This window comes from Danio aesculapii, chromosome 15 (assembly GCF_903798145.1).
Source record: "Danio aesculapii chromosome 15, fDanAes4.1, whole genome shotgun sequence".
Lineage (NCBI taxonomy): Eukaryota > Metazoa > Chordata > Actinopteri > Cypriniformes > Danionidae > Danio > Danio aesculapii.
In genome coordinates this window covers 11,942,063-11,954,863 of record NC_079449.1, presented here as the reverse complement: position 1 = coordinate 11,954,863, position 12,801 = coordinate 11,942,063, and the positions used below count along the sequence as shown (strand labels likewise).

Here is a 12,801-nt window from a genome sequence, read left to right as displayed (position 1 = left end):
TTTGCTAGCTATCTGACATTCACTGTTATTCCTGACAAGCTTGTTTGTGAGGCTTTCCCTAGAGCAGGTGCTTTCTGTGTGTGCACATCACACGCTCAAGCTCCCTTCAACATCGCTTCTTTCCATGCTCCTGTTCCTGGCTTTCCATATCTGACACCCACACACACATAGAGTTACACTGCCCCGTTTCCCTATTAGAGATGGCTCGATGAGAGGGCTGAACCTATATCGCACCTCTTCCACCCTCAAGCGTGCAGAGGCGAACTGCACTAATGCCAGGGTCTGCAAAGAAGACCTCTGGCCCCCTAGGCTCTCTTCCAACAGCGAGCAATTAGCGCACAGCACCACTGACCTGCGGTGACCCAGTCGTACGTGGGAAGGCCTTTCAGTGGATAATTAGGGTCTAAGTTGGAGAGACAGTGAGGGGAAGGGGAAATGTAGAGATGCACCGAGACAGATGGAGGCAATGGTAACTGAGAGCAATGATGTGAAGGAATCAGAAATAAATAAATAAATAAAACTTGATCCTAGAAACTGTGACAGGTATGGATTCACAGTGTTACATTATGTCCTAACTACACATGATGTGATGCTATGACGTGACATAAGCTATCTTATCCGTGTTAAAAGAAAAAACTCTTTTTAACATGGAAAAGATAGCTTGTGTCGCGTCATAGTATCGCGTCATGTAGAAATTTTCATTTTAGAAACAGATTCCAGAGCTCGACAATATGGACCACCTAATGGCCCGGGCCCTGTGTGGGAGACACTCGGGACAGTAGACAGGATCATTACTGGCCCAATGGGGTTTAGTTGAATTTGACTGCGACCTAGACATTTGTTTCGGAACCTGACCTGTTTGCCCAGTTAGTGCAGTTCGTTTGGCATATGTGAATCCCACAATCGTGCTTGAATCTATGCCAAATCAATTGATCCTAGTCTTGGCTCAATTGAAACGAACTGTGAAGTGGATCGATTGTAGTAAGAATGCAATGCGATCCAATGAACTAATGAACCAGGCTATATCACAGTGTATATATATATATAAATATATATATATATATAATTCTTTTAATTGCCAGTTGTATTTAAAAAAAAGTAATGCTAAATAAAAGTGTATGTATACAATTATGTTTGGATTATTACACATTATTTAAAATATATGGCTAAGAAATAGCTATTAACTTCTTTTTAATTTTGGCAGGGCAAGTAAAAATCTGAACCACTGTTCCGATCGGGCCAGTAGAAAAAATCCTTAGTGTTGAAACCAAAGTGTTGGAACAACAGCACAAACTACTATGACAATGATCAGCTCAAGTGCTGAATTTGCTTTATTCAGTGTTAAATTCTACTAATGCAAGTTTGAATCCCATTTTAATTGACATTTCAACCATACTGAAAGCAAACAGTTTACCTCAGATCTTGAAAATAAAATAACTAGCAAATAGTTTGAAAAGAAATGTTAGAACTGCGACTCAGTCAACAAATATCAGTCACTTAGCAAGTACTTTTAATAGTTAATGAGGTATAAATATGTATTAATTACATTAGAAACCTTACCTTGGGAGTGCAGTGCATTATTCTGCACTTCTGAATGGCTTTGTTATATAAATTTTTCTCTTGTGTCACATCTGGTGAAGTTGCTTGAATCTTGTTGTGCATAGCTGCACATCGATGGATTTGCTCTTTAGTGTTTGGACTTCCAGCAGTAAAAATTAAACCACGCTGAACTGAACTAAACTAAACTTCAACTCTTAAAACTGGACTGACACAGTTTCAATTGCAATTTAATAGAACTTCTATGTGAAGCTGCTTTAACACAATCTACATTGTAAAAGTGCTATAGAAATAAAGATGAATTGAACTGAATAGTTAGGACAGTGTTATTGGCTGTTATTTCTTCACCTCAGGCCAGTTGAGGGAGTACTTAGACATGCTATTTGACCTTTTTTTTGCCAGAAAGGTGAAATAAAGCATCAATAGCTTGTTCTTTCTCTCTCGAGTAGCTTTGAGATCTCAGACTGACCTGCTGCTAGACAGGAGCTGCTTGTCTTCTCCGCGCAGTTTTCCACAAAGCTCTTTTCCACAAGCCGAGGCACAACACTGTTGGTAAAGCAACTCAACATGACAGCGTAAAAAGAGAACAAGACAAATTCTAATATCTGACAGTGTTTTTAAGACACTGAACGTCTACTGCTGGGGTGAAACGTCTTTACATGTCATTAATTCCGTTACGCTCAAAATGCTATTTCAAGTTGTGCTGCAGCTAGACTCGCATTTCTAAAAAGGTTTCAAGTCAACCTGGAATCAAAACTGACATATTCCTGGTTGTATTTTGAATGATTTAAAGGGGGAATGTTATAAATAAGAAATAAACATTTGTCTTTTGCAATTCTGAACTGTCCGTGTGACATCAATCTCTCGTACATTTTCATGATGTAATCAATAAAATAGGTTGCTATTTCCATTCCATGCTTGCGTAAAGTGTGAGAATAAAACTGTGTTGTCTTCCTCTGCAGGTATGGACATTTGGGGACATGATGTTGTCATCTGGCTCTTCAGGTCGTTTTTCAGTCCAGACAGTAAACAGTGACCAAGGGGTCCTCTCCTCGCTAATCCTCTCTGAGACTCTGGCCCAAGATTTCCAGCTTCGATACAACTGCACTGCATGGAACCGCTTTGGAACAGGCACAGCGCTGGTCACTCTTGAAGAGCAAGGTATGGGTCTTATTGCTGAATAATTCTACAGAAAACATCCTTTCATTAATCTGCCATCATTCCACCTTTGGTTGTAGTGATTAATTTTCAAATGTGACCCTGGACCATAAAACCAGGCATATGTTGCATTGGTATATTCTTTGCATTGGTATATTGGTTGCGTTGGCTTAATATTTAATTTTTTTTAAACCCTACGGTTTCAGATATTCAAACCTACGGTTTCAGATATTCAAATAGTTCAATCTAGGCCAGACTTGGGCATTTTGTGGCCCGCTGGACTTCTTTGATCAGCCCGCATGAAGTATTTATATAATTTAAATTCAACCGCAAACAGGGCCTTGCAATGCGCAGGCCTGACATTGCGAGTCCACAAAAGGGGACTTTCACATATAGTTATTTCAAATGGAGACACGCATGTTCAGCATGCAAATAGGAAGGGATACACAAGCGGTATGTCATGCTCAAGTTTTCCAGGTGCCACCAGTTCGGAACATTTCAGAGTTCCGCGAGCAAACCACGAGTCATGTGACAGGAAGCAACCGGGCAGCTTCACACTTTGTATGGAATACATAGTAATAAAGGAAGACTAATTACCCCAGATTGATCATTTAACAAATCCAGATACAGATCCTCTATCAGTGATGATCATTACATCACATAACCACCTCAGATTCAACCTAACTTCAGTGCATTTGTTCAGCCCAACACAGGTTAGAATTCTCTCACTGAACATAAAAATATAACTAAATAAATGAACAAATGAATGAACTAATAAATAAATAAAATTCACTAAGGTGAAGCAAACAAACAACCCTGTGTCATTTATATGAAGTTAATATTGTGATGCTGGTCTTTAAAATACTTTTTGTGTAAAATAGATTTTATTATATATACTTTAAAGATTTATGAATGTTTATTGAATAGTTTCACTGAATTTTTTCATTTTTTTTTGGAAACAAATTAAAGTATTGGTCTGGCCCTCTAAAACCACCCCTGAGTCTAATGTGCCCTCTTGCAAAAAATTAATTGCCCACCTCTGATCTAGGCCAAATGTTGTCTTATCCTAACAAGCTATATGTCAATGAAAAGCTAATTTATTGCACTTTTTTTACATGTATAAATCTCAAAAATTTCAAATTATGACTGGTTTTGTGATCCATGTTCACAAATTATAGACAACGAATTATGGAAATAATGTAGCAATCAACAATCAAACTAAATTGATATGTTTTAAACTACACTGAACTGAAATCAGTAATGAGTTTGGTCATTTATTAAAAAATAGTGTAAAAATTAAAAAGAATAATAAAAATACCCATACCCACCAAATAAACCCATAAATCAAAATTGTCTTGTTAGAAACAAATTCAGTCAACTGTATCCATACCTTTGACTGGTAGTTCAGATCAGTGTTTGGGGGAATGTTGGGTCTGGAGAGTGAAAATGAAGGGGTGAGAAACATCTGACAGAAAGTAAAGTGAGAAAAGTAGCACAAGCTCTACATTTGGCTCTGGGCCGAGCTCTTTTTGACACCATAAGTTTAATCACTGAAGGATGGATGACTTTACACTGACAGTAAGTTGTAGGTTTTGTCCACCTCAGAGTCGGTGCCTTTTATCTAAGATTAGTCACGATGAACTGTAATCCGGTTTGAGTCAGCTCTATGCAAGAATGGCATTTCAAAACACCCTGCAACCCTGCGCTTATCTTAATTATACACCACCCAATCAATATCATTTAATCAGGAGATGGTGCACTTAATGAATACATTCGTTCCATAACGAAGATATAGATTTTGAGCCTGAACGAATTAAATCGAGAACTAATGTACGGCATGGGTATGTGACGCTTCGCTGGGCGTTTTATTATGTATGCACGGCTCACCAGCTTAAATTTGCTTAAATAAGACTAAGAGCGTGGTAGACGGCTTGAGCCTTTGTACTGGGAGACACCAAAAATAAGGTCTTCGCCAGCAATTTGCATCAAGGCAGCAGAGCCAAGTCTCTGGAGAGGCAGACAGTGCTATCTCCTGGAATCTCTAATTAGATTACTGTCGGCTGCCTCGCTGCATGTCAGGCCTGGTTACCCCTCTTCCACCAGAGATTAGAGACAATAGCCGGGTCCTGCGATGCCACTGTGGATCACACTAGATGAATTTCTGTATGTTGCTTTTGAGTTCGGATGTAGCTTGAAAAAAGCTTTTTGTAAAACGCACTTGACAAGCACAGAAGAAAAAAAAAGTGAAGAACATGTCTGGGTTGTATTTGTGTGCTAAAGTTAAAAGTTAAAAAGAAAACTAACGTTATTTGTATTGATGTTTTTATGAGCACACTGCACAAAATACTGAAATTATTGAAAATTATATTATTGTTGTATTTCAAATGTACTTATAATGCAAAGTCACAATGCAATAAATAAATTATGGTTCTGGACATATACTAAGAAATGGCCAAGAAATATTTTGTAAATGATACTGTATAAGAGAAACAGCATTGTGATTGATATAATAGAAAGAATTATGTGATTATTATGTATGGATCCCGACAATGTCAGTCAATTAACAGTTTTGGTATTTTGTGATGCTGTTTTACGCTTATTTATGATTATGAATGGCATTATGGGACCTTAATGTCTGGTCTGTTAAACTTCAGAGTTGAATATCCAAACATAAAAAGTTGACAAAGTGGTTTTAAATAAAATTTTAGTGGTTTAAAGTAATTTATTTAAAGAAATAATATAGAATAAAAAAAAAGTACTGGCAGTTTATTACCAGGCTTTGGCATGGTTATTTACAACACCGATTAGGGCTGCACAATATTGGAAAATTCTAACATTGCGATATTTTTTATTCTAACATTGCGATATTCAATGTCTCCATATGACTTCATATCTCTTATTTGAAAAAAAAAAAAAGATATATATTTTCTATCTATCAAAACTGATTACAATTTAATACATTTAATAATACAATAATAATAATTTAGTTTGAATATTTTTTTTTTAATTTTTAATTATATCCATTCACAATTCCTTTAACCCTTACCAACAATGGAACAAAACATAGCTGTCAATTACTTCAGTCTACAATAATAATACTTCAGTAATAATAAATGTAGGTCAGGTCAGTATCCTCAGCAGTAAATAAATAGAGAACTTTTAAGCAAATGTTACTGTAAGGAAAGTAATTAAATGCCATTTTTAAATAAAACTTTTAACGTTTTATTGAGATGAATTGTTGGCGATTGTTTTGGTGTTAATAGCCAGATTGGGTAGCTATACATGAACAAAGGAAAATTAAGACCTGTTAAAACAAGATTTAAGACTTATGACACAACATTTCAGTAGATTTAAGACTATTTAAGACCCCACAAAAAAATAATTCAATAATAATTAATAAGAGTTAAGGTCGCAAATGGTACAATTTCTTATACCTGAATGTTTTAAAAATCATTTTACAATCACAGGCATCAAAAACACATGCAAATGCTGAATTATAATACCCTCTTAACATTGCATGACCTGCGATGTGACTATTGTGAATGATCACATTGTGATATTGACGTTAAAACAAAATATTGTGTGCAGTACTAACACCAAAACAGATAATATATCACTTCAAATTATGAAAAACATCAATAAAAGTCACTTTTTCCAACAAGTTATTGGAGGAAAGATCAAGGTCTCATCAAGATTTCAAAAGTACCCATGAATCACGAAATACGGAAAACTGTTCAATTATTAATAGATTTACAATGTGTAATAGTGTAAGAAAACATATTCAGCTTGTACTTGCATTTTCTGAATGCACTGCAGCTGAATAGATTCAATCCAGCTTAGTCACGTTCCCTGTTTCCCTTGCAGAAGCCCTCCCCTTGCTGATCATCATTGGAGCATCGGTGGGCGGAGGCTGTGTGTTCATCGTTTGTGTCATTACCCTGGTTTCCATCTGCTGCCGCCACAATGCTAAAGGTGAGGCCAAAGGTCAGATGTTATCTGAGAGTTCTTATTCTCTCCTCAAAAAAACATGATACAGTAGAAATCAAAGCAACTAACTAGACAGAGGTTAATTATGGGGCCACCTCATTGCCTGGAGCAGTGTTGACCTTTTCACCTCTCTGGAAATCTTCCCACCGTTCACCTCATTAATCTCTATACACTGCGCTATTTCCTCACCCAGGCAAAAAGGGCACACGCCTGTCTAAGAGCGACATCCGCGTACAAATCGTGCACAGCGACCACAACGCAGCAAGAGGAAACGACGATGAGGAGGATGTCAAGGAACCCATGGTAAGTCACTCTCGAAACATTTCGGAAATGCTTAGAATGATTAGAATGGTAGAAATAGCTTGTACGTTATTTTTCTTTCATAAAAAGGTGCTGTGCTACAGGAAAAACGTGAGAAAAGCAATTGTGTTTAATGGATGTCTAAACATAGATGGCTCAGCTAAAACAAGGCTAAATTTGGGCTGTCAGTGAAAATTTAATAGAATAACCCCAAATTAGACTAGTGTTCAAATACACAGATTAGACAGACTTCACATGTGCAGTCACTCATTACTGAGTATTTGACTGCGCTATTCTTAGATATCTATTAGATTTTCAATGACAGCCCCAATGTAGCCTTGTTTTAGCCAAGCCATGTTTAGACTTCTTTACAGCACAAAAAATATTGCTTGCTGGAAACAGTGACATATTTCTAAGGCATACAAGAAAACAAAAGTTGTATTTGATTTGATCTATAAGGACTACAAAAAATGTGAGGCCTTAGTGGCATCAGTTAGAAGTAAAAGATGCTTTATATTGATAATTTGTAGGGATGCACAATATATCGACCGCCATATCGATAACGGCCTATGAATGCCATTGTAATGTTATTGGTCCGATAACAAAATTAGTCTGATTCATCTTTAAGCCTTTAAGTATTATTTCAGATGTTTGAACCACTAGACATGCTTGCAGCCCACCTCCGTTAATGTATAGTGACTTGGCTGCATATATACAGTTGAAGTCAGAATTATTAGCCCCCCTTTGATTTTTTTTTTCCCCTTTTTTAAATATTTCCCAAATGATGTTTAAAAGAGCAAGGAAATTTTCATAGTAGTTCCTATAATATTTTTTCTTCTGGAGGAAGTCTTATTTGTTTTATTTCGGCTAGATTAAAAGCTGTTTTTAATTTTTTAAATAACATTTTAAGGTCAAAATTATTAGCCCCTTTAAGCTCAATTTTTTTTCGATAGTCTACAGAACAAACCATCGTTATACAATAACGTGCCTAATTACCCTAACCTGCCTAGGTAACCTAATTAACCAAGTTAAGCCTTTAAATGTCACTTTAAGCTGTATAAAACTGTAGTGAAAATATCTTGTCAAATATTATTTACTGTCATCATAACAAAGATAAAATAAATCAGTTATTAGAAATGAGTTATAAAAACTATTATGTTTAGAAATGTGTTGAAAAATATCTTCCCTTAGTAAACAGAAAACTGGGGAAAAAGATAAACAGAGGGTCTAATAATTCACGGGCACTAATAATTCTGACTTCAACTGTATATATATATATGTGTGTGTGCGTATTGGCCAGGCAGTAGATTTTATTCATATATACGAAAGATATGTACATATACATATATGGCCATAAAAAAGAATAGTTAATAAAGTTCAGAGGTCAGTTCAAACTTTTCTGAAGTTAAGGTTTTAAAATAAAATCAGTTATTTGCTATTTGTTTGGGCTTTTTTTTTACAATCATGCAGAAAAATATATATATTTGAAAAAATATATCCAAAATCAAACAAAAAAGTGCTCAGGGGTAGCTTAAATAATAATGTGTCGGTGCTCTTTGAGTAAGGCATTTCGGCAAACAACTGCCTTCATCAGGGTACCCAGGGTAAGGCAGTTGTTTGCCAAGCGTAGACACCGTTTTAAGGAATAGCCATGTCAATAACAAGGCTTTTTAATATTTTTTCCACATTTTTTGAGTGCCTTGGACTGATTTTTGTTGTTTATTCTGGTGAAAATATATAAATTTATATTAATATATCGGCTATCTGCCTCTGAAACCAAATAGTTATTGGTCAAAAAATACATATTGGTGCATCCCTAATCATTTGTTCACAAAAGACAAGGAGTTAGAGACCATATCAATCATTATTGCATGACATTAAAGGGGCTATACTCACACAGAGTAGTCTGTAACCCAAATCTCTGTACTTTTCTCAGGCTCCTAACAGCAGTGAATCTCCAGGAACGTCTCGCACAGAGCACAGCGACCTGCTGGAGGAGGAGGATGATGAGAGATCAGATATCAAGGTATTACATTTCACTCGGAGGCTTAATCTGATAAAAGCAAAAGGTTGTTTTCAGAGCTTTGAGGAAACTATTGTACTTAATAACTCTAACTTGCTGAAAACCTATTTGTATTACACCACAAGCCTGGATCATGTTCAAGAAAACCAACAATTATGTCAACTTTTGCATTCTACTTAGCAGCTGACTAAAATAATGTGCATGCTTTTTAATCTGTACAAAATTTTGCAAATAATCTCATCAATAGGATTATGCTGGTTTCAAGTTTTTTCATTGCGATTAATTGTGGAAGCTTTTATCTTGGTATACGGTATTTTCACGATATTGACCTAAAGTAAGAAAAAGATTACTTTAACAGGTATAAAAAAAAAAAATAAAAAATACTTAGTGTATTGCTTTATTGTATGTACATGTTCAGAAAAAGTAATAATTTTAACTAATTATATTGCAAATGGATGATAAAGTACATTAGGTAATAGGGCTGCGCGATATTGGAAAAATGTGACATTACGATATTTTATTTTCCTTGCAATACATATTGAGATATAAATACAATTTCACCAGATCTTTATTATACTCTTTTTGCTCTTTATGTTCTCTTAAAATGCTTCAAACTCTTAAAATGCTCACAAATGCCATAAAAACACAAACATTTCAGACTTTGACTCTATAGTGGTTCAATTCTGCAGTGTCTTCACAAATCTCTCATGTGTTTTGACTTTTGGATTCTGATCAACTTTAATCCTAACTCAACATTGCATATCCTGCGATGTGACTATTGCAGATGCACACATTGCGATATCGATTCTCAAACAACATATTGTGCGGCCCTAGGCAACACTAAAGACTCATTAGTAAACGTTAGTTAATGCATTAAAAACCACCATGCGAAACAGCCGTATTATAAGCTATATGTTAAAGAAATAAAGTAATATAATAATAATTGTTTTAAATGCACTACTAGACATTAACTAAGGAATTAACATCATCTAAGATTAACAAATGCCTTTGTAGTCGTCATTACATTGACTTTAATTAAGTTGACTGATGTTAAGAAATGGAGGCTCACTGTACAGAGTTAAACACAATTATCAAATCGCCTATTATCATTTGGTGCTGTGAAGAACAACCACTGAAATAATACAATCCGACGATTCATAAAAAGCACTCTATTTGTTTAAATAATGACTAATTATTCACAGTATTTTGAAGTGCCCACGATATCAACATTGTGTATGTTCATTATCACGATATATTAAATTACCGAATATCAACATACGTCAACTCACACAATGCATTCTCTTTTACCCTAAGGACCCTACAAACGGTTACTACAATGTTCGAGCTCATGAGGACCGGCACATCACGAGAACTGGCTTCTCTGAGTACGCCAATAACGCTCGGCCAGTCTACACTCCCACTCAGCTTCCCTCGCCGAGCCCCATATACGGACAACACTCCACTCAACCTCGGATTTATGACTTCTCCCAGCGTTACGCCACTACCCCTGCCAACCGCACCACCTATGAGCAACAGCAGCCGCAACAACCCCAGCAACAACCGCAAACTCCCACCGCCTATCCCCAGGAAACCGTATATTCAGGTTCAACCTATTTGCCTGCCACCTATGGCCGAGCATTCACAAGCTACGTTAAACCTGCTTCCTACGAGAAGGTTGACGGATATGAGCATTCAGACCAAGCCAGCAAGGTGTCCAGCTCCTCCCGGTTCTCATATGCGTCCTCACAGGTGTCGTCGCAGCAGTCTGACTACGGACGGCCTTCACAACAACGCATGCAGACTCACGTGTGATGGCTCCCTTAAAGACCTGCTGAGGGTCTGGCATGATCAAGCGTCACAAGGACCATACTTCTGAATGTGGTTCAGGAGGGATTAAGCAAACTTTTTAAACTGAGATTCAAAAAGGCGCAAAAGCTTTATTGCGGTCTCGAAGTGAATGTGGGATCGGACGGAGAATTGATGTGCCACTAGAGCTTGGAAGTTCCCTTCAAGCTAGTGATTTTACTGAACTTTAGGAGAAACGTCCACCAATTCATCTCTGTTGCACTGCATTTCCGTGAAGTCTCCAGTGTCTAGACTTTGGAGAAGGAAAGTGCCCTCATGGACTAACCTTTGTAAATGGGGACGAGCTCATGACACTACGCTGACACAATCAAAATTACTTAAAAAAAATGACAAAAAAAATACATATATGTGTTTGTTGGCATGCTGACGGAATTGTAAGCACATTTGTGTGTCAATGACAAAAAGGTCTTGCCTACACAAAGTGGCTCAAAGTTCAATCCACAAAAGCAGGAGAGCATAAGAAGGAACCCGAAGGTATTCCTTCGTAAGCTCTGTCTGCATTCTGCACTGCTATTGCACTCTCGAGAGAGTATTTATATGCCTCAATGGACCAGTGCAGGAAACTGGAATGCTTCGGTAAGACAAGAGAAATGGACAAAATCCATAAAAATGTATTTCTGTCTGTTTGATGGAACCACAATTGGCCAATCCCCAAAGAAGCAAATTTAGAGGTGCGGTCTCATTAAGCGCTACTCTCCAGAATTTGTTGCAGAATTCAGAGTAGAGGCCATTCCGGGACCACAGTTTCTTAAGTCAAGTCTAAACGACCACACGGCCTTGAGGTGTGCAGTAACATGCTTGTAATGTTCCTTACGTGACCACTGTATGTTATTTAATGCAGAGTGTGTGCCTAGGTGACCGTCATGTCGCCGTCAGGTAGCACCAACATGTTTACATAGATGAAGAACCGCAGAAAACGAAATAGCAAGTGAAATGCAGTACTGTCCATATCCACTTAGAGCCACTTCAATGACTGTATAAATCGTTGGGAAATTTCACTCCTGTCTGTTGCATGCAGATGATGTGTGTACGTGAACGTATTCAGCATTTCTTCTCATCTGTTTGTTCCTTGTGTGAGAAATCGCTTACTGCACCCCCCTTTGTCACTTGGATCTTGGAAGCCTGCATTCGAGGTTTTCATACTGCCATTTTCCTTTGAGCCTGAATGTTCGGCTCCATTTGGAAAGATCAAAAATTGTCAAAAACGAACTGTAAGATAGGTGAAACAAAACATTGCTTGTCTTTATTTTTATATTTTATATAAGCCTTAATGTACAGCTTATAAGCTGCTCTATTGTAAAGTACCTTTATATTATAAAATGCATATATCTATATCTTTGAGTTGACTTGATTTGATTCACGACGGTTTTTACCCCATGTTACTTAACAGTACGTATCAGTTTTGGAAAGGGCGTTCCGCAACTAATTGACTTTCTCTTCCGTTTCTTTTTAAGATTGTGTTCGGATCATTTTATTTGCTAAAGAAATGTTGCTTGTAACTTTGTACACATATTTATATTTAAATAAAATCATTTCAAATAATACGGGCTGTGACTGGAGTGAGTTTGGCACACATCACTGGGTCTCGTCAAATGTCATGAGGGAATGAGGACAAACAATACCGGGGCTGTCGAGTTGATGAATACATAAATTAGCAGTGATGCCTATGTTGATTCTTTTATTCCCGCGGCGACAGCAGGCTTTTTAATAAAGACGGATGAGATTCCCAAGCCTCCTGCTGTCTGCGTATCAAACATCGCAGGCACAGGCCGTTTCTCCAAACGCAACCAAATATTGCGCTGACGGAGCGGGTGTTGTGTGACAACATTATCTTGTCATGTCACCCAGTCTCTCAGATTTCATCATGTCACACCGAGCTTCGCCACGGGGAGTGTTGAAGACATAAACAC

General features: G+C 37.2%; 1 protein-coding gene across 1 annotated transcript in view; it reads left to right on the top strand.

The window, feature by feature from the left end:
• The window catches only part of kirrel3l (kirre like nephrin family adhesion molecule 3, like), a 75,976-nt gene extending 63,543 nt beyond the window's left edge, over positions 1-12,433 (top strand). Inside the window, exons 11-15 of the mRNA XM_056473765.1 lie at positions 2,520-2,718; positions 6,580-6,687; positions 6,896-7,005; positions 8,939-9,028; positions 10,340-12,433. Of these exons, the coding sequence (XP_056329740.1) occupies positions 2,520-2,718; positions 6,580-6,687; positions 6,896-7,005; positions 8,939-9,028; positions 10,340-10,837 (1,005 nt within the window). The 3' untranslated portion in view covers positions 10,838-12,433. The remainder of the gene's footprint in view (positions 1-2,519; positions 2,719-6,579; positions 6,688-6,895; positions 7,006-8,938; positions 9,029-10,339) is intronic.
• Positions 12,434-12,801: the final 368 nt, after the last annotated feature.